The sequence below is a fragment of the Vigna umbellata genome, chromosome 2 (assembly GCF_029865625.1).
Source record: "Vigna umbellata cultivar VRB3 chromosome 2, Vumbellata_1.0, whole genome shotgun sequence".
Taxonomy (NCBI): domain Eukaryota; kingdom Viridiplantae; phylum Streptophyta; class Magnoliopsida; order Fabales; family Fabaceae; genus Vigna; species Vigna umbellata.
The window spans coordinates 11,866,185-11,888,256 of record NC_142166.1 but is presented as its reverse complement, the minus strand read 5'-3'; the positions used below and the strand labels follow the sequence as shown (position 1 = coordinate 11,888,256).

Genomic DNA, 22,072 nt, shown 5'->3' with positions numbered 1-22,072 from the left:
CATGGGCGGTTGAGCCTCATTTAACATCCTATTTAATATTATGAATATGCCAAAACTTTGATGTGATGCTCACCAACAGCTTTTAGTTAATTAAAGATTAGTAAATTAAGGAGAAAGCACAACGTTCAAACTATGCAACTTCGTGTGTGAGAATCAAACCTAGGACCAAGTATCATTCCTATTGTGGAGTTGCCTCATTCTTCCCTTTTTCGTTTTTTTCTGACCAGAAAACACCAAAAGCTTTTGTTTAAAATTAGTAATTAAGTACTATACCTAATTACCTTTCTCATCAAAGACCCAAAAGAAACGTATCCAGAAAAAAAAAACTCAAAAAAATACATAGCAATGAGAGTTTGACCATTGCCTAGTAAATGTCGAATCTAATTCACATTTTGTATAAAAAATCTGTGATTGCAAGAGTAAGTGGTCAATTTACTTCGGAACTTTACAAGATTTTTATTTTAGTTTGGGTCTTATAGATTAGTGTATTAATAACGTTATTTAAAAGAACTTTTTATCAGTTAATATTTATTTAGCTCATCTAGAAACTAATATTTTTAAAGCACAACAAAATAAATTGTATTGAACATGCATAGTTATGGGTCATTGATACCCACAACTTTGGGTCCACAAGGAAGTTGATTCCAAGAATACGGTCTATTGGGTCTGGTTTGTTACTGACTTGCTACATAACAAGCATTACTCGGTTGGCCATATTTTTCTCCACCCACATAATTTTTATGTGCACCCCCATTATGGTGGTTGAAAAGATAAAATTGTCCTCTGTTATTGTCATCCTCACCGCGACATGTAATTGTTGTTGTTGTGACCATCTCCTTATCATTGTTGTTCCTTGTCTAGTTGTTACATTTGTTTAGGTCTTGTGTCGGGATGGAAAGAAAGTGCTCCAAATTTTACATTCAGAAAGTAATTTTCTTATGTAAAAGAATGATTTTCAAAATTGTATAATCTAGAAGTCAATGAAGTTTTTGGACTACACAATGCTAAAATAAAAAAAAAAATGACTTTTAAATTGGGCAATCTAAACTTTTATAATGCAATAAATGACTTTTGGATTGTTCAAGACAAATTATATAATCAAAAAGTAAAAAAAGGTTCTTAAATGCAGAATCTAGAAGCCTCTTTATACTATAAAATGTGCAATTCAAACTTTAGTTTTTAAAGATGGAGTGAAGTTTTTCATATTTATAAGCATGTAGAGGAAAATTGGGGTGCGAAAAGAAATTATCTAATATGCTATTGGAGCATCGGCTTATGCATATTAGTAAGCTAGCTTCTTCAACCATTTCTTTATGCACCTCATAAATTTTTAAAATTCTATGTTAGTATTGTAGTGGCTTCTATATTTTACATAATTCATGTTCATGATTGTGGTGGTACTTGAAATGTAGAATGAACATTGACTTCTTGGATGTGTGGTGAAGTAAAAATAGTAACAAAAGCGAAGGTTTAATTTTGTAGTTTTTCTTTGATTTACGATTTTGAATTTAACTTTTGGATTATGCAAACGGGAGACCTTCCAAATTCTTGCACAATTCAAAACATTATTTACAAAACATTTCTGAGCCATGGACTGTCCAATTGAAAGTCAAAATTGACTTTTAGATTTCGTAATGAATATATTTTAGAAGTCAAATTTGGCTTATTGGTTGTGCAATCTAACATACATATGAAAATATGAAATGCATTATAGATTAGATAATTCAAAACTTAAATTTGTATTTTGGAATGTGCAATTTGAATGTCATAAATTGACTTTGGAGTGCATAATTTGGAAAAAAAAAATATACTGAAGTTCTGGATTGTACAATTTCAAAGTTAAACTAATGCAATTTTTTTAAACCTTTTTTTAGGTACATACTTGTTTAGTGAGAAAAACATTACATAAGTCATATAATTATATTATAATGTATTTGTATAGGTATTTGATATGCAAGATAACTTACTTCCATAAATGTATAGGGTAATATTTAGAATAAGTTTTTGTAATTGTCATTTTGATGTGAGTCTAATACAATAAATGAAAAATAAAAAAGAAAAACACGTGTTGTTAGGAGGTAAAAGGGATGATGAAGATATGATATATAAAAAAGATTTACAAATTTTGTAATTGGTACAAAAGTTTGTAATTGTCCATTTAAATTATGGGGTAAAGAAATTATAAATGAAGGGGGGAGGGAAATTGAGAGTAATATGTGAGACTCATAATCATAAATTAACTAATACATTAATAGGTCATTCTTATGTTAGTAGGTTTAAACCTAGTGAAAAGTCCATGATCATTGAAATGACTAAAAGTTTAGGTAAGCCAACAAAAATTTTACTTACTTTGAACGAGAACAATGAATACAATGTGACCAAAATCATGAAAATGTACAACACCAATTATTCTTTTAGGAGATCAAAAAGAGGGTGCAAAACTAAAATATAGCAATTGATGATGTTGCTAGAGCGTGACATGTATATTTAGTAGAATAGATTTAATTTCCTCACAATTTGTTACAATTTTTGTATGGACACATCTCGATTTATTAATGCATTTAGTATTGTGTTGTTGGTGGATAACACACCTAAAACCAATAAGAAGTTTCTCAATATATTTTTTTTTGGATAGTAATATACTATCTCCCTTACATGTGACTTTAACTCTGAAAATTTCATTTCAAATTTAGATTCCAAAATAATTTTATTCTAGAAACAATATAATCACATGTAAAAAAATTAACTTGTCATCAACATATGATACATTTACCTCTTTCAAAATTTTTATACACACACTTATCAATCTCATCATAAAGTAAAACATTATGAACTTTTTCATGTCATTGTTTTGTATTATGTTTTGGTTCATATAAATATTTTAAAAGTTTGCATACATTGTTCTCTTAACCAGGAGTTACGTACCTTTCAAATTGAGTCATATAAATTTTTTTCCCTAGTTCACCATTCAAAAAGGTTGTCTTAACATCTATTTGGTGAATAACTGATTTATATATTGATGTTAAAGCTAACAACTCTCAAATGGAGAAAATCCTAGTGACAAAAATGTATCAAAGTAATATATGTTAGGTTTAATGTAGAGTCTTTCGGTAATCTTGTCTTATACTTTTATAAGGGTTCTATGAGGATGATACATTTTCTAAAGATCCACTTTCAACCAATGAGTTTTGCTTCTTTAGGAAAATCTACTAAGGTTTAGGTGTTATTTTTCTTAAATAAATCAATTTCAGTCTTAATGATCATATCCTAATGTTTTACATCGAGAGCACTAGTAACATCTAAAAAACTTATTGGATCATTTTCAATTTGGTACATGTAAACACATTTCCAAAATAAGTTTCTTTTATTTGTCTTTTACTTCTCCTCAAATCTTCACACAATGCATCACTAACAATATTTATATGTTGGTATGATGTATCCTTAACCTTTAAAAGAAAAACATGTTTAAAGAACTCAACATTGTTCGTCTTCATTGTAGTATTATAATACATCACTTTTAAGAACAAGAAACCTATAGGAAACATTATGTTCAGCATAGCCTAAAAACATAATCAAAAGTTTTTGGAACTTAGTTTCCTTTCTTAGGATCTGGTAACACTAATTTAGCTAGACACTCCCACAGGCTATATGGATTTTTTATCATTTTTCTTATGATGTATTGCATTTTATAAAAAAACATGTTATAAGAAGTACTTCTCCCCAAAGATTATTAAGAGCACTATAATTAATAAATATATCATTCATCATTTTCTTAAGAGTCTTATTTTTTCTATAAGTTACTCTATTATATTCAAATGAGTATGGTGGATTTACTTGATTAATAATACTTTCTTTTACACAATAATCATTAAAAAAACATATTCACCACATTTATATGGTTTGATCATTTTAATTTTAAGTGATTCCCCCACTTCAATTTTGTAAGTTAAAAATATATCAAACACTTCATTTTTATGTTTGATTAAGTACATTTTGATGCGCTTAGAATAATAATGTATAAAGGTCATAAAATACTTTTATCACCTTTAGGCAAGGTTTATTTTACATTAGCAAGATTAATGTGAATTAAACCAAACAATTTAGTTTGACGTTTTATGAAATAACATGTTTTTTTCCTTATTTTAGATTCTTCGTATATATATCACATTTTTTACTTTGATTTGCATAGATGTTAATTAATTCTTCTCATTCCAATTTAATAACATATGAAGAATATATGTCCTAGTTTGGCATGCCACATATCATATATAAACTCCAATGCTACTACCCACTTATTTGGCCTTACCAGTTATGTTCCAGTGCTGGTTTCTGAATTTTTAAAGAAGAACAGTCACAAATTTGGACCAGTTTGTGTTAGGATATGTTCCAGTGCTGGTTTTGACTTTAAATGAATACAAAAATTAGAAATTAATTCAGGGAAAGGAGAACACATTCATAAGAAATACCATTGTTCTTTTACCATCATACTGTTTCTAAAAGAAGTATTATTATTAGTTTAATCAGAGATCCGTTGTCATTTTACCATTAAATAATGTGATATAAGAAGTTAAAAGATCGATTTCGATTGAGTTGGTTCACCATTTGTAACTCCAGACATTTTAATTCCCAAATGGCTCTTTCACACTGACAACTGTATCAATATTTTTAGTTTACATTGATAAATTAATAAGAATCACTTTAATATAACAAACGCAAAAGACCTAAGCTTTCACATTAAACCAATGTTAAAGTTTTCCTTTATAGTCCATTTGGTATTTTTGAGATTAAAGTGCATCTTCTGTATAACTTCAAAAAATATGTTTTTACATTCAAATTAAAAAGATCATTGAATCAAGAACGTAAAAAACACAATAATTAACTCAATTAGATAACTATGAAAAAATTTATGCATCAAACAAGAAGCAAAGGTCAAAGTTGTCCTTTTACATTTTGTTTGGTGTTTTTAAAATCAAACTACATTTTCAACCGTTATTCAAAATTTACATTTTTACATTCAAATTAAAGATAATAAAATTAAGAACGTAATGAAAAAAGAATAAGCATAGTTGGATAATTATGGAAGTTGGATAATTATGGAAAATTTTATGCATACACTAGTAAAAAAAGCGCTTTTTAACGCGCCATATATACCTCGGTTTTACTAAAACCGAAGCATATAAAAATGCGGTGGTATTTTCGTAAATATTGAGTAGTTATATGCCTCGGTTGTATATTAACCGATGCCTATAAATTTTACTGTCTCGAATAAAAGGCGAACCGAGGTAATTCCCTGTGACTGAAAGGCTTTAGGCACCGGTTTAAATTTGACCGAGGTAATATTCTGAAATTAGACACCGGTTTAAATTTAACCGAGGCAATACCCTAGGTTAAAACACGAATTTCTCTCTCGCACCCTGCACTCTCGCCCTCTGCCTCTGCCCTCTCGCCCTCTTCCCTCTCCCCCTCTCGCCTCTCGCCTCTCGCCCTCTCGCCTCTCGCCCTCTCGCCTCTCGCCTCTCGCCTCTCGCCTCTCGCCTCTCGCCTCTCGCCTCTCGCCTCTCGCCTCTCGCCTCTCGCCTCTCGCCTCTCGCCTCTCGCCTCTCGCCTCTCGCCTCTCGCCTCTCGCCTCTCGCCTCTCGCCTCTCGCCTCTCGCCTCTCGCCCTCTCGCCCTCTCGCCCTCTCGCCTCTCGCCTCTCGCCTCTCGCCTCTCGCCTCTCGCCTCTCGCCTCTCGCCTCTCGCCTCTCGCCTCTCGCCCTCTCGCCCTCTCGCCTCTCGCCTCTCGCCTCTCGCCCTCTCGCCCTCTCCCCTCTCGCCCTCTCGCCCTCTCCCCTCTCGCCCTCTCGCCGTCTCGCCCTCTCGCCCTCTCCCCTCTCGCCCTCTCGCCCTCTCCCCTCTCGGCCTCTCGCCTCCAGTTTCTCTTCTCCACCAAACCCCAACCTCAGGGCACGCCGCAAGCCGCGTTCATCCCTTGCCGCAAGTCGCCGTTCATCGTCACGGTAAGCCTTCTGCCCTCAAACATTCATAGATCTAAACCCTCCGTTAGGGTTTCTTCTCCTTTTCACCATTTCCCTTCGATTCCACTGATTAAAACCTTGTTTGCAGAGGCATGCGGGACAGAAGCCGGTGAAGGCTTCGTCGGGGTGGCGAGGCAGGAGGTGGAGGGACGGCGGGCCACGCCGCTGGGGGAAGAATAGAGAAACTTGGCTTTCTGTTTCACCATGTGCGAAGAGGAAAAAATTTGGCTTCTCTGACTTTCTGTTTCATTCATCTCTGAGTTTCTTCTGCTGTAATATTGCTTCTGAGAATGTAATTCTACTGCATTGCATCTGTAGAGAGAATTTTGACATTATGTTGTAATATTGTGTCTTTTTTGATTATGTTATGAAATTCTTCATTGTTTTAGATTTTTGAACTGTAATGGGAAGAAAATAGAATGAATGAATCAAGTTTGGCGTCACTGAAGGAATGAATTTTGTTATCTGACTTCTTTCATTTTTAACGTTTTTAACGTTTTCAATCTGGGATATGGGATTCTGGGGTATTCTGGGGTTTGAAAATAGAATGAAAAAAAAATCCTACTACCTCGGTTTAGGTTCTAACCGAGGCCGTAGAGACCAAAAAAATAACCCGGTTTAGAACCGAGGCATAAGGGTTATCACTTTTTGCCTCGCCTGAATATGCCTCGGTTCAAAAACCGATGCCTATCAATGAAATTAACCGGTGCCGTATCGTTTTCCTGTACTAGTGATAAAACAATCAATGGATAACGACTGATTGTTAAAGACAACGCTACTATCCACTTATTTGACCTGTGTTCCCAGTTATGTTCTAGTGCTAGTTTTTGAATTTTTAAAGAAGAACAGTCATAAATTTGGACCAATTTGTGTTGGGATATGTTGACTTTGTCCATGTTTATGGTATATTAGGAGCATATAACCTTGGTTTGAGCATGAAGCTTTGTTGTATTAAGTTCTCTTAAGGCTATACATAAACTTCAATGTTGCTAGCCACTTATTTGACTCGTAGTCCTAGTTATGTTCCAATGCTGGTTTTTGAATTTTTAATGAAGAAAAATCATGAATTTGGACCAGTTTGTGTTGGGATACGTTGACTTGTTCAACTTTGCGGTATATTGGGAGCACATAATCTTTGGTTGGTGCATGAAGCTTGGTTGTATTATGTTTTGTTAAGGTTGTACGAAAACTCCAATACTGCTACCCACTTATCTTGCATGTGTTCCAGTTAAATTTCAGTGCTGGTTTTTGAATTTTTAATGAAGAATACAATTACGAATTTGGATGTTGACTTTGTTTTGTGGTAGATTAGATATCTTTTTATGTACAAGGAAATAGATTTGGAGTTATGTATGTTACTTTTGATATGCCTTCTTGAATTTCACTGAAAAACCTCCAAACAAACAAAGAGCAACGAATGAAAGAAAACAAAACAGTACAAAGGAGACTAGGTTTTCCATCTTGAAATTGCAATAGAGGAAGCTATCTTTTCCACCCACAACTCGCGTTTGAGAAGAAGTCTAAGAAAGTCACCAAAAACAACCAACTCGTCTTTGAAGGACCGCATAACAGAGGATAAAAAGAAAACAAAGAAAACAAAAGAAACAATGATGAAATCTTGTTCTCACAAGTGAGGGCAACAATCACTGGAAAGAACCAAAAAATACAATTTACAATTGAGAATAAAGATTTGAAAGATTTGGAACAAAGCTCGTCACCTAGATTTTGCGAAAACGAAAACTCAAAATTTTGAAACAAAGAAGCATCACGCCATTACATTTGTACAAACTTCATTTTCTACGTCAATATAGTAAAAATTAAAAAAATAGACCAATGATAAAATGACATTGTGTCAAAATGTTATAAAAAATCTGTGTAAACCTATTATTTTCCTATTTTAAAATGAGATGAGTATGTTGTTATAATAATAATTTGAGAGTGTATAATAATGTGAGAATCTTTTACCTTTTGTAGTACCCAATATTTCTACTCATATATTATGGACAAGAGTTCGGGATTCTCAACTCTTCAAAATGTTTCATGGAAATTAACTTATTTGCTAACATTAGTTTCAGATGACGCTTAGCACTAAAATCCCAACACTCTTGTTTTGATAATTAATTAAATCAATAAGCAACTGCAATGTGGATTTGTTTTATAATGAATTCCATATATGGCATTATTGAGTGCAAAAATGTCATTAATATCTAAATAATTTCTGAAAGAGGTGTTGCTATTACATGCTCACAGGTGTACCATTGTGTTCATCACTCATAATTGTATACATGCATTATTGTTTTCTCATGCAAAATATAATATATATACATTCAGAAACAACGAGCTTTGATACCATTTCCTTTACTAAGAGAATCCCACTAGCTTCATACTTCAACAATGAATATTATTTTAATATAGCATGGAAAAAACAAAGACAAGCACTTTACATTTCACTTTCTCCACCGATCACAAAAGCACGTTTGTATTATACACCATGCGAGATATTTCTCAAGGCTTTTCAGAAGTGATATGATTACGAAAAATAAAAAAAGTGTTTATTCATTCAACTCATATATCCTTCGAAATTAGTTATGTGATGCACCACCAAATGGTTTTCCATTGTTATATTTTCGTATCTTTCACTACAAGAAAAATCATTATTATCTACCGCCAAAATCCGTATAAAACTTCAAAAATCCGTATATAAAAAAGTATTACATACGGATTATATACGGACAAAAATCCGTATATAAAATGATCGTAGCTAATATTATATACGGATTTTTCCGTATATAATTACATACGGAAAAATCCGTATGTAATTATATACGGAAAAATCCGTATATAAAATCCGTATATAATTACATACAGAAATATCCGTATATAATTATATACGGAAAAATCCGTATGTAACATTGTTTATAGAAAAAATTGTTTTATTCAACACCTGCACATACATTGATTACAATTAAACTTGTAATAACAACCAACCATCACAATAACTTTTATTTAACACCATATCAAACATTTCACATTAAGAATAAATATATATTACTTAAAAATCATATCAAATAAGTTTACAAAATGTCTAATATTCATAAATAAATTGTACTGTTCCTAAGATGTTAAACAATATAAATTCTACAATTAATAACATGTCAAACAACATAGAATGACAAGTCTATAATTTCCTAATAATCACTAAGGATTTTGTTCATCTTGGATTGATATTGTCAGTTGCACTCCATCACCACTCCATCACCGTGATAACAACTTCACCACATTGCATTTTCCCTTTAAGGTTATTGGCCAATAACCACATTGCATCTGTAAAAAACAAAAAGCTTTAAAACAAAGATATTCTGCACCATTTTAACCAAAACAGCAAGACTTTTTGGGCAGCAAACATCAAAGTTTTAATTGCAATAATAGCATCCAGAACAGCCCAAACAGCAAGGTATTAGGTGCAATAACAGCAAAGTTTTTATGTAGATTTTACAGCAAAGACAGCAAAAGTTTTATGCAGATTTTACAACAAAGACAGCAAAGGTTTTATGCAGATTTTACAGCAAAGACAGCAAAGGTTTTATGCATATTTAACAGCAAAGATAGTAAAGATTTTATGCAGATTTTACAGCAAAAACAACAAAGGTTTTATGCAGATTTTACAGCAAATACAACAATTTTTTTTTAGTGTAGCATTTATGTAGTCTATACAGCAAAGACAACAATATATAAACAAAATTTATAGCAGCTAACTGGAAGTCTTCGTGACAGCAAAATTTACTTGTTTTCTTTTCTCATTCAACTAGAAACAAGCATAGCATGTGCAGCAAGAATGCATTTCAATTCCCATTGGCTTAATAAATCCAGTAAAATGCAATACATAGAAATAAGATAATGCATGACACATCATATACCAATTCACGTAACCATTCCAAAGAATAAGCATTTAAAATAATTTAAAAAAAGACCCTTTTAGCTCCTAGATGAATAACGTGGCAGCAACCCTTGATTGGCATATTCTTCCACTTGAAATGCAATTAATCACCGTGCCCTTACTCCATCTATTCTACGTGCAACACCTATTTGCTCCTCATTCAGGCAAACGCAATATCAGATATGCCAGTACCATTGAAGCAACCACGGGCTGAGAATGGAAGAAGATAAATATAACCCAATGTAAATTTATGGGCAAGGAAAATCACTTTAAATATGCATGTTATTTAAAAGAATATGGTAATAGAAAAAGTGTATGAGCTTGAGCAGCTGGAAAATATGCAGAGAATATCACTTTACTCTGGCTTAGTTAGGGTATAAAAAAGATATATAATAAAATACATTTTAAGTCTTGGTTAAGAATTATTTTGATACCATAATCTGCTTTCTACCCTCCGACTTTCACCAGCACAATCAAGCATAGCCAAAAAGATATGGAATTCAAATTACAAAAACGATACATCTTGGTTGGACTTATCGTGAAAACAAAATAAACATCTACCTTGTATGAAACTTCCTGCTGCAATCTTTCATAATGGTGGAAATTGACCAAAGGTGCACTGTTTACGTCATAAACTATATCCTTTATGCTTTCGGGTACCAATCTTGCATCACTTTTGACAGGGGATGTAGACACGTCATCCCCAAATGTCGAAAGCCTACTTGATTTCTGAGGGCAAGGGATAACATAATTCAGCAACCTTAATAATCACACATACACGAACATACAGATTTCAACTAGTAACAACATTTTGTACAAGCATATAAACAGAGGATACATGATAGAATAATACTGCTAACATAATCTGGAGAGTTAGAACTACCCACACGAGAGTTAGAACTACCCACTGCTCCTCTTTATCCACACCCCTACTACCAGCAAAATGCTAATGCGCTGAAAAAAAAACAAAGTTCTAGCTGTTGTTGCTGCTCATCATAAAGACCACTAAAGCTTCCAAGTTACCTCTAAAATAGACCAATTGGTTTATTTCAAAACTTACAACGATCACAGCATCAATTTTCAAGAATCAATTTTGTATTTTCTTCTTCCTCAAAAACTTATTTAGGGAGAGAGTTTTTTTTATGTCAAATTTTCAATGATCAAAGCAACGAAAGTAACAATTTTCAAAGAATCAAATATTGTTTATTTTCTTCTTTCTCAAAACTGGATGGGTGGTTGAAATACAAACATAAATCTCTGTTAATAACAACATTCTATGAAAATATCCAAAAATGCCACACAACTGAAGTGGTGGTAGTACAACTGACGGCACATGAAGAAAGGATGATGTAAAGAATAAAGAATGAAGAAATAAAAAGCTTCAAGTGGAGAAGTGGGGCATGGAGAATGCATGTTCGAATTTTAATTTGGAGATGGAATGCAGCTGCCACATTTTCTAACACACACGGCCACCACCAAAAAGAGCACTAGCATTAAAAATGAATTTGGAAGCTCACATGGGTTGTACGGAAAGTGAGAAAGAATATGGATTGTGCAGCAAGCACACGACACTTCATATGACTCAATAAAAAATATATATAGAAGTGGAGGTGCATCACGTGAATGATGGGCATTCATTTATTTTTTTAATTCAAAAGTGCACATGGGAGGAGACAAAAACACACGGCTGAAAACAATAAGTGGAGGACCCTTTGTGACATTATATTATTGGAGAAATGAGAGACTTGATACGTGAAAGAAGAAGGGGGCAGTGTGGAATTAATGGAAAGGAAATGACCTATTTTCTTGGCTGAAATAAAATACATGATGACAAGGAAGCCATCCATATATAGGACATACCAAGGAAGAAAGTGGAGAGCACATATAGAACATCTTCTTTTAAGCATGTAAGTTTCTTTGTTTTGCTCCACCCCACATATTACTCATGCGTAACTTGGATAGAGATGCAGGAGCAATGAAAAATCTTATTCTCTGGTTTTTATTTCATTTCATTACAGGTATATTACAAGATATGAACTAAAATTAGTCATGAAAGAATATCAGATGCAAACATTAATGCAATCATAACTAATAAGTGGTTATAATAAAAAACTGAACAGGACCATTAAGCATTGATGCAAACAGAGCAACCCAATTATCAGACCATTAACCATTGATGCAAACAGAGCAACCCAATTTTCACTACTTACAAGAGAATATGGTCTTAGAAATCCTCTGACAGCACCAATCACCAATTGCTTGAAATACCCATAATCTCCACTAAGTTGTACATGATCAAGTTGTAGGAGTCTTAGTCTCTTCATTTTCTTGAAAGAACGAGCTTCCAAGCAATCTCTAATGCTGGAATGCAGTTTCAGGGACAACCCTTCGATAGCTCTTATCCCCTGTGATGAATATAGGAAAGATAAATAATTGTTGATTATTGATGCTTAACGTTTAGTTTAACAAGTTAACACAGTATTCTCTTTCACAACCTTAACTTATGCTTCATTCACTCTCAAACCAAAGAAAGTACAAAGGACCCAACCAGTGATACCTGCAGTTACGGCGAAAGCATGGCTCCAGCTCGACAACGCATCTTTCAGTTGTTCTCCTGAATAGCATTTGTGTGCAATTTCTTCCAAACCATGAGAATCCAGGAATACTCCAAAAACGGAGAGGATTCGACGCGAAGAACCCTAAAACCCTAGGTTGACGAAGGAAACCTAAATCGAAGAATCAATCGGTGGAAAGGCTTTTAATCGATAGAAAAGAGGATTTAATCGGTTGAAAATGAAGAAAATGGTGAAAAGAGGTTGGAGCCCTAACTAGAGATGTAGATCGACTGAATCGGTAGGACAAACGTTCGATGGTTGCAAAAGCCACACGCACGCACCGATGAAAACGAAGAAAAAGCTCGAAGGAGGGCCCAAGAAGTTCACGTCTTATTGAAGGAGAAGCATGAAGAGGAGTAAAGATGGGGAAGAAGCTTAGAGAATAGAGAAAAGTGAAGAAGGTTAAGGAAAGACGGTTCGAGGAAAGAGTCTGAAACTTTGATTTTTTTTAAATAAAGATTTTCTAAAATCCGTATATAAAATCCGTATGTAATATTTGAATTATATACAGATTACAATCCGTATATAAATATTTGTATGTAAATGTAATATTTCTTGTAGTGTTTCTACGCCAAAAGAAGAATAGCTATAAACCTATTTGTCACACACAACAAGAAAAGTAAAAACCTATTTTCCGGTTTATTGGCACAAGTAATCTGGATTTCGTAGACAACTTCATGTGTTAGCCTTTCTTTATTCAACTACTCATTAAATAAATGTGCAAGAGTGTAACCAAAATAAGAAAGCTTCTAAATTTTTATTTTTCGTATCCCTTCTAGTTTCGTCGTGAAATGTCAAAAATCAATTATAGTACGTAGGAACTTTTAATATTAAATGCGGTGTACATTATTTGGCTTCAATCTAATTTTCACTCTGGGATCCACGTCAAAGTTTTTCTACAATCAGCACTTGACATAACTTAGCTTAAATTCCATTCTGGGTAATTTTATAAACGCAACCCTTATTTAAATAATTTATGTAAACCGACATTCATATACAAATAAAAATAATGAGGACAAAAAGAGACACACCCTTAATTATTAGCGCAATGACGTCTAGAAAGACAATCTTTCCCTACTTCCTTTCGTGATCTGTATCATTTTATTTTTTTAATGATTCAAGAAAACTTTAGCTTCTTTTCAGTTGCATCCTTAATATTTTTTGTTATAATCTGTGAGATGAGAAACCATTAATTGGGTGGGATATTTGTTAATGGAGTAAAAGATTTACATTAATGTATAAGTTAAAGTTACTAAAACGGTTTCCAAACTTATTTGCTAATAGAAGGTTTTGGTTTAGATAGAGAAGTTTAATATTTGAACTAGAGCGGTCAAAACGGGTAATCCGGTCCGACTTAACTCGACCCACTACGGGTTGGCCTTTAGTGAGCTAACCTAACCCGGCTCATTTATTAGCGAGTCGAAAAAATTTGAACCCGACCCGACCCATCACGGGTTGGTGGGTTAAACGGGTTGGCTCATTGGCTCACTTAACTTTTTTTCACTCTATTTTTCTGAGATTCTTATAGCATGTTACTTTGATCGATCAAATTGAAATAGTAATAATTGGACCAATTGATATAAAAGAAAATGAAACAAAAGAACTCTATTGTTATATATTCTAAGCTATCAAAAACCAAGGGAGATTACCTTAGGGTAGCAAAGGTAGCGGCCGAACCATCGTACACGGCGCAAATTCCTCCAACATGAGCAACAGCGGCTCTGACGACTGGCCTCGACGAAGACGTGGCGCGAAGGAGCAACGACGTTTCTCTCTCGTGGAGTTGGCTTCTGTGGTAGAGCTGAGTGAGGTTGCGAACGACACTTCCCCAGGTGCGAATCCGCGAAGAGGCATCAGCTTCTTCAACTTGTTGTGGACGTTGGGGATGGATGAGGGGTCTTTAGGGGTGGAAGTCGGGCCTTCAGATCTGTAGATCTGATATTTTTCACCGCTTGCTCTTCACTCCAGAGGCGACACATTGGTAAATGAGGTGGAAGCTACGCTCGAGCCGTCGCACAGGATGAGGTGGTGGTGGCTCCCGGCAGCGGCGGGGTAGCGGTAGAGCTGCTTGCTCTTCACTCCAGATGCGAAGCACTGGTAGGTGAGGTGGAAGCTACGCTCGAGCCGTCACACAGAACGAGGTGGTGGTGGCTACCGGCAGCGGCGGGGCAGCGGTAGGGGCACTTAGAGCAGGCAGCAGCGAGATTGGAGCGTGGTAGGGGCACTTAGAGCAGGCAGCAACGAGATTGGAGCGTAGAGAAGAGAGAGAAGCAAGAAAAATAAAAGGGAAATGGGAGAGGTGCTAGGTTTTCTTAGCTTGAAGATTTGAACGGTCCAAGCCCAAGTGTTAATAGAAAGCCTTATATGCCTCGGTCCATCTGCCAACCGAGGCAATATCTCTTTCACTTGATGTATATACCTCGGTCCATTCTGCCAACCGAGGTAGTATCTCTTTCACCTGATGTATATACCTCGGTCCATTCTGCCAACCGAGGCAGTATTCTGTATAGACATCGGTTGCTTAACAAGTGAAGCATATAGTTGTTTTAAAATTACAAAACTGCCACCGCGTTTTGATACGCTTCGGTTTCGAAAAAACCAAAGGATAATGTGCGAGTTAAAAATGCAATTTTTTACTAGTGTCAATAAAAAAAATAGGATTTGAATAATTAATTTAATTAATTTGATTTCAATAAACAAAATAGGTGAGTTGGTGAGCCAACCCGGCTCATCACGAGTTCAACCCGGGTGAGCCGGATTCTTAACGAGCCGGATCAAAATTTGCTCGCATCAAAATTTTCACATTTTTTTCCAACCCAACCCGACTCAAACCCGTGGTGAGCCGGATTGACTCACGGATTTTATCCCATTTTGACAGCACTAATCTGAACCCCAATTGGTCTTATCGATGCAAGTATTAAATGAAGTCCTAATTCATTGAGATTACATGATACAAAAGCTATTAGAAATTTACTCTCAAACTTTACGAGCAGCAAGCAACAGATTATAAACTTTTGTAGATGAGTTGATGTTTTTGTAAATTTCATTGTATAGAGTATTCTTATAATTTAACTGCTAAAATTATAAAATTATACATTAAAATAAATTTATATATATACATATGTGTGTGGACTTATAAGAGGCTTTAGTAGTTGTAAAACATATTATAAATCTGATTCTTATGACTATAAGAGAGACACGATTATAAGCTCTTTTCCAAGAAAAGATAAATAATTATGATGGCATAAAAATATCATTTTGTAATTGTATGTATATTGATTAATAATATATATATATATATATATATATATATATATATATATATAACTGTTTGTAGAATTTTAAGTTGGGGAAGAAAATGAAGAATGATGGATCTTGATAATAATTTTGGAAGGTTAAAATGATATATACGTAAAATTTATATATTTATTTGATGATTGTTAGCAATATAGTAAAAGTACATAATTTGAAGTTGTATTTGATATGAATTTATTTTTATATTTCGAATTTTTTTACATATTTAAGTTAAATTTTTCCAAAAATTATAAAAATAAACAAATTAAAAAAATAATTACTGATAATGGACATAGTCATAGACTCATGATATCTTCACATTACAAAATGGTAATTAATTATCGACGGATCAAATCTGTCGAAAATAAAAAAATCGTCAGTAATTTCAAATATTTACGACTATTAATCTCTTGGTAAAAAGTTTGTCGGAATTTTTATCGACGGAATGTGACTTTCGGTGATTTTACCGGCAAATATTACCGACGGTAAATATCGTCGGTAATTATCGACAATTTTTACCAAGGGTCCTCGGTTTTTACCGACAGTCCTAACACTTTGATAAAAATCGTCGGTAATTACCAACGGATTAAGTCCTTCGGTAATTGTTTCTGATCGTCGATAATTCAAAGCCACAATGACTATTACCAATGAATATATCCGTCGATAAGACCGTCGGTAATGCACAATGCAGGTTGCAGCGCAGTTTGTACACTATCTACCCACCACACACTAATACAAAAATCACGTACAACGTCGAATATTTTGGATTTTTAACGGTGAATGACGTCATAGCAGGAGACGTTAAATTAATGTCAAATTTTGTTAACATACGGCGTTAACTTAACGTCGAATATTGTCAATATTCGACGTTAATCAATTCTTTTTGTTTTTTTTTAATTAATTGTGATCCTTTTTTACAACTCTACGAGACCTGAAAATAAAAAAAAAACAAATTTCAGTTTTTGGTATTTTATAAAGCATGAACTATAAACGTGTAGTGTAGGACAACAACAAACAATAATAATCAACAACAAACAAGTTCAATCAACCAACAAAAAAAAGTTCAACTAAACAACAACAACAAACAAGTTCAACAAAAGAAACAACAAACAAGTTCAACAAACAAGTTCTTCAAAACGAAAACTAACCTTCAAAAGGTGGGTTCTTCGGAATAAAGTTTCGTCATAATGAGAGAGAAAGCAATATGCGTCTATGAAGGACAAGAGCACGAAAATAATCGATTAAAGCAAACAAAAATCATACATAAAATAATTGATTAACATGCATTTGTATCAAATGAAAGAAAAATTACATGTGATGCTCGTCAAACTTCGTTCGAGAAAAGTTTGAGAAGAGAAGAGGGTATCGAGCGCTAAGATAAAGTGAATGAATTTTCAATCTTCCTCTCAAATTTTTATTGAATTCACTAACCTTTTGACGTCGAATTTAAAAGTCATTCGACGTTTTATATCCTTTTACATCGAATTAGAATTCTAAACGACGTTTAATAATTGCATTTATTTACAAAAATGTCACCGCTCATTTTTTACGTTGGTTATTCAGCGATTCGACGTTGAATGTGTGACGTTATAAGCTGTTTTTGTACTAGTGACAATAAATCTGCCAATCAATGTCATCATACAACAATGCACTTATAATATATTTGTTTCATAAAATGCAGGTTGCAGTGCTATTTGTACACTACCTACCAACCACAATAAACCAGCCAATCAATATCATCATACATCAATGCACTCAATATTTGTTTTATAAAATGCAATCAATATCATGAAACATCAAATCTATATCATTAATACCATGGAAATTGTTATTAGTAGTAATAAACGTCAAAACACAAATGTTTTTAAACTAAGAAACTAAGTTTTAAAAGTTCATCGACTATTAATAGTAATAGTTGTTAATAGTAATAAACGTCAAAACTCCAAAATGTTTTTAAACTAAGCAACTGAGTTTTAAAAGTTCATCAACTCCTAATAGTCATTATAATCATCAGAGTCTTCTTCTTCTTCTTCTTGTTGCTAAGGTGGTTGTTGCTAGACAGGTGATTGCACTTGAGGGGGCTGCATGGGCTGTGTCGGTGAGTGTGGCTGGTGGGAAGATGATGGGGCGGATACTCCTTCCTGAGGTATCAATGTCCTGACCAGATTTTCAAGAATCTCCAATATGCTCACAACTACATCATAAGCCTATTTACTGACCATGTTGATTTGCTCAGTATTGTTGGATGTAGATGGTTGATGTTTCAATATCCCTCCTCTTGCAGCACTATAATTGGAGGCAAGTTGTCCTGCCCCATAAACTCTTCCTTTCTTCTTCCCCTCGACGACATCAACCCAGCATTGGGTCCTCATGATGTCCTCATTTGCATCTATTCTTGAGGCAGCATCAGGAGGAGATCCCACCTCCGATCTCGCCTGTGTGAGTCTATTAGAAAAATCTTCTTGTTAAATAAGATAGAAAATGTCATTAACCTTAATTTCAAAGTGTGAAACTAAAAAAAATAGTAGAACATTCAATATTGTTATGCCAAACTACTTATAATGGTCTTGCGAGACCTCTCATCAACATGTGTCAGTCCCCTTCCGAAGATGAGTTTGTGTAAACACCTCATCAACATGAATAGCACGTCCCAGCTCTGCTGCTTGTAAAATTATAAAACATATATATCTATATCTATATATATATATATATATATATATATATTAATTTCAAAGTACATGACTGATTATAGACTTCATAGGTTGGACCAAGTTTAACCACATTTTTTTCTTCAATTTTCCATCTCTTCCATCTTTTGTTGTTGTGTTTTATGGAAAGGGAGGCTCTTAATTTTCTTCTCAAATAAGTTCATGTTAGACATGTCAACTTTAACCTATTAGATATGCTGACATTTCAAAGATTATCTTGAGCACATTGATTTATTACATCTTATTCGTTTGTAGAATGATGTTGGCACTGTCGTAGAAAAAGTGAAGGAGATTCTTGAAGACCATGATGATCTCATTTCGGGATTCAACCAGTTTTTGCCAAAAGGATATGAAATCCTTTTCCCATCTAAGGATACAATTCAGTTCAAAGATGCTATCTATTTGTGTCAACAAATTAATTTTTTTGTTGATTTCCTTTTCTTTCCCATTAACTTAATCATATATGTATATTTGACTTTCCTAGGTTGAAAAGCTTTTTGAGGATCACCATGACCTTGTTTGTGATTTCACTCTGTTTTTACCGGATGCGTAAGGGGAAGAACTAGATTCATATTTATGACAAGCAAAGAGGTTGTTGTATTGGTCAATAGATCAAAGACTTAAACAACTCTGTTAAATTGTGAAACTGTCTTTTTGAATAAGCTTTCAAACATATGAAAACTCGACAGCAAAATCTCATATTAAAGGTCTTGACAACCAATAACATGCAACACTTCCCAAAACAGTCATTGTTCTAATCAGTTTTACAGACTTATAATTATCAAGCAAGGTCACACATGTGCAGTAAACAAAAGTAATGTTTCCTTAAATTTGGACAACATATAATAACGAGTATATACCCTATACTCCTATCGCATACAAGTTCACCCCATGTATCTTCACTAGCTAATATGCAACCCATAACAAAAGGATAAACTACATTATCATAGGAACAAAATTTAACATTATTATCATCAGCCCCTGATCAACATAGCCTTTGCTTTTTATCACTATCAACTAGAATAGATAACACAATCTATACAATTTTGTCGGGTCTTACAAAAGGAAAAACAGAGATTCAAATATTCAAAGCAAAATCAAAACCAAAGAACTAAAATAATCAGCGACCCACAACATTCATAATACTCACAATCACACAATTGACTAACCTGGTACTTTAGACAGAGAATAGGACAGAAGAAGAAGACTTAATGTTCGAAGCCCAACGATGCACCAACCCTACACCGTGCTTAACTCACCAACAATCCACGAACCACGAACCCATGAACCCTCCACGACCCATAAAACTATCCTCTTGAAGGAACCCTGACACCAATGATGGAGACCCTCTACGTTTGCGAATTGGGGAACCCTAAATTAAAGAAGGAGACCGTTCAAACCCAGACAAAGCGCAACCGATGGAAGTTTTGCAAATGGTTGGGCGAATGACGGAGAGAGTGTTTGTGACTGAAAGACGAGCCTAGAACGCCAATCACCTCAAGCTACTATTCTCTGGTTCAAAACACCGAAATAGGGTTTTCTGTTTCAAAGAATGAAAGTTGTGGGAGGAAAACTCAAGTTTTGGGATTAAATATCAAATAACTTATAAACAGACACGTATATGCCGGTAAGGAAATTTGTCATGACATTATCGAGGGCCTACGTGTCGTCAGTAATATTCTGCTGGAAATTTTCACTTTTTCCTGTAGTATCAAAAACAATACTGTAAAGATTTCACACAATTTTGTAAATTTCTGAAAAAATGAAATGGTCTCAAGAAAAAGTTGTGTGAGTCATCGCGAATTTTTTTTAAGTAGTCAGGAGTTCACACAACTTAATCCATCATCAATAATTACTTTCTGATTTGTTCCATTTTCATAATTTTTTTGGCAAATTTGACATGTCATATTTTCCTCATTCAGTATTTTCAAATTTGACGATGTTTTTCACTTGTTATTATTTTTTAATGTTAAGGGACTCTTTTAATTAAATAATTAGTTATTAATATTATTTTCTCTCTTTTCTTCTGCAGCAGCGTTCCGGTAACGATGGCGGCAGCAATGGAAAATCAATGGTGGAGGTTATTTAAGTATTTTTCTTCATATTAATAAACTGTTAATTTTTCTTATAACTTAACTTTTTCACTAAGTAAAATTAATAGGGGTTGTGGTTATTAAAATTAAGAAAAATAATAATTTGCAAAGAACTTAACCATGACAGAGTGGTAGAATATGTGCGTATGTTATTATTATCTTAATTTAATTTAGAATTAATAGTTAGGACGTGAAAATCGAAAGAAATTAAATGAATGCAAATATTAGAAATTAATTCAGGGAAAGGAGAACACATTCATAAGAAATACCATTGTTCTTTTATCATCGTACTGTTTCTAAAAGAAGTACTATTATTAGTTTAATCAGAGATCCGTTGTCATTTTACCATTAAATAATGTGATAGGAAGAAGTTAAAAGATCGATTTCAATCGATTGAGTTGGTTCACCATTTGTAACTCCAGACATTTTTAATTCACAAATGCTCTTTCACACCGACAACTGTATCAGTGTTTTTAGTTTACATAGATAAATTAATAAGAATCACTTAACAAACACAAAAGACCTAAGCTTTCACATTAATCCTACTCTTTCACATCATACATACACATAAGTGCTTCTGAAATCGACTTATCATGTGTACTTAGACATAATAATCATAAACAGTATGTTACTTATAACCGCTTCGACATTATAAGATGATAACACGCGACATTTGTTCACGTACTATGGATATGGTGGCTTTGGAGTGTGACGACCATTAGCCCCAGATGGAGGGTAGTCATGGAGTTCAATGTCCATCCTCTCACCAATAGTTGCCTCTACCTGGTGCCACTTTGTACCACTAATAACCTGTGACATGGAACGTATAAGCTTCTTTCTACACATCAATTAACATTCATGTGTCTTAAACAAGGTTTTAAACTGTGCCTGTATACTTGTGATTACCAAAGTTGTAAAAGAATGTGACTCTGACATAATCATAGTTAGATGTAATGATTACAAACGAAAAATCTTAATATGACCAAATTCACAATTTTGAATGACTTTCTGAAACAGTGATTTCAAGTATCAGGACATGAGGTCTGTATATATATATATATATATACCTTGTGGTTGTGAATATTGCCCCCAGCAAGATCAAGAACCTTAGGATCTTGTGTAAGGCTTTCGGTTCCTGTTTATAAAGAAGAGTTAATTAAGAAGGTGAGAAGAAAGAAGAAGATCTGTAGTAGAAGAATAAAATTGGGAAGATGATGATGTAGTTTTACTTGTAACAGGGACTGCTTGAAGGCATGCAAAATGAGAGAGTCCTAAAAGGACTAAAAACAGGAGGTGAAAGAGAGTGCCCTTCATTTTCTTCAAGAAAAAGCTCTTTGTTGTGTTACTTCAAGCACACAGGTCTCATTATTTATACATGTAGATTATGGATATTTTAGAACATTTGTTAA

At 33.9% G+C, this 22,072-nt stretch overlaps 2 protein-coding genes across 5 annotated transcripts; both read right to left on the bottom strand.

Annotated features, from left to right (window-relative positions):
• Positions 1–4,652: 4,652 nt before the first annotated feature.
• Positions 4,653–22,010, bottom strand: LOC124842327 (uncharacterized). 2 transcript variants are annotated; one of them, XR_015784551.1, is made up of 4 exons: positions 21,893–22,010; positions 21,731–21,798; positions 21,187–21,473; positions 4,653–4,721 (listed from the first exon to the last, which is right to left on the bottom strand). XR_015784551.1 is itself a non-coding variant. In XM_047318821.2 (3 exons), the coding sequence occupies exons 1-3, from the start codon at positions 21,975–21,977 to the stop codon at positions 21,348–21,350; spliced, it is 279 nt and encodes a 92-aa protein (XP_047174777.1). In that variant the 5' UTR covers positions 21,978–22,010; the 3' UTR covers positions 21,169–21,347. The 2 variants fall into 2 exon arrangements, 1 of the variants encoding a protein (XP_047174777.1); XM_047318821.2 differs by lacking the exon at positions 4,653–4,721 and having other exon boundaries at positions 21,169–21,473.
• On the bottom strand, positions 9,041–13,007 carry LOC148203426 (uncharacterized). 3 transcript variants are annotated; one of them, XR_015784128.1, is made up of 5 exons: positions 12,511–13,003; positions 12,164–12,358; positions 10,515–10,682; positions 9,988–10,163; positions 9,041–9,340 (listed from the first exon to the last, which is right to left on the bottom strand). XR_015784128.1 is itself a non-coding variant. In XM_088106162.1 (4 exons), exons 2-4 carry the CDS (start codon positions 12,275–12,277, stop codon positions 9,272–9,274), a joined length of 351 nt encoding a protein of 116 aa, XP_087962288.1. In that variant the 5' UTR covers positions 12,278–12,358; positions 12,511–13,007; the 3' UTR covers positions 9,041–9,271. The 3 variants fall into 3 exon arrangements, 2 of the variants coding, with proteins under 2 accessions (XP_087962288.1, XP_087962289.1); XM_088106162.1 differs by lacking the exon at positions 9,988–10,163 and having other exon boundaries at positions 12,511–13,007; XM_088106163.1 differs by having other exon boundaries at positions 9,041–10,163.
• Positions 22,011–22,072: the final 62 nt, after the last annotated feature.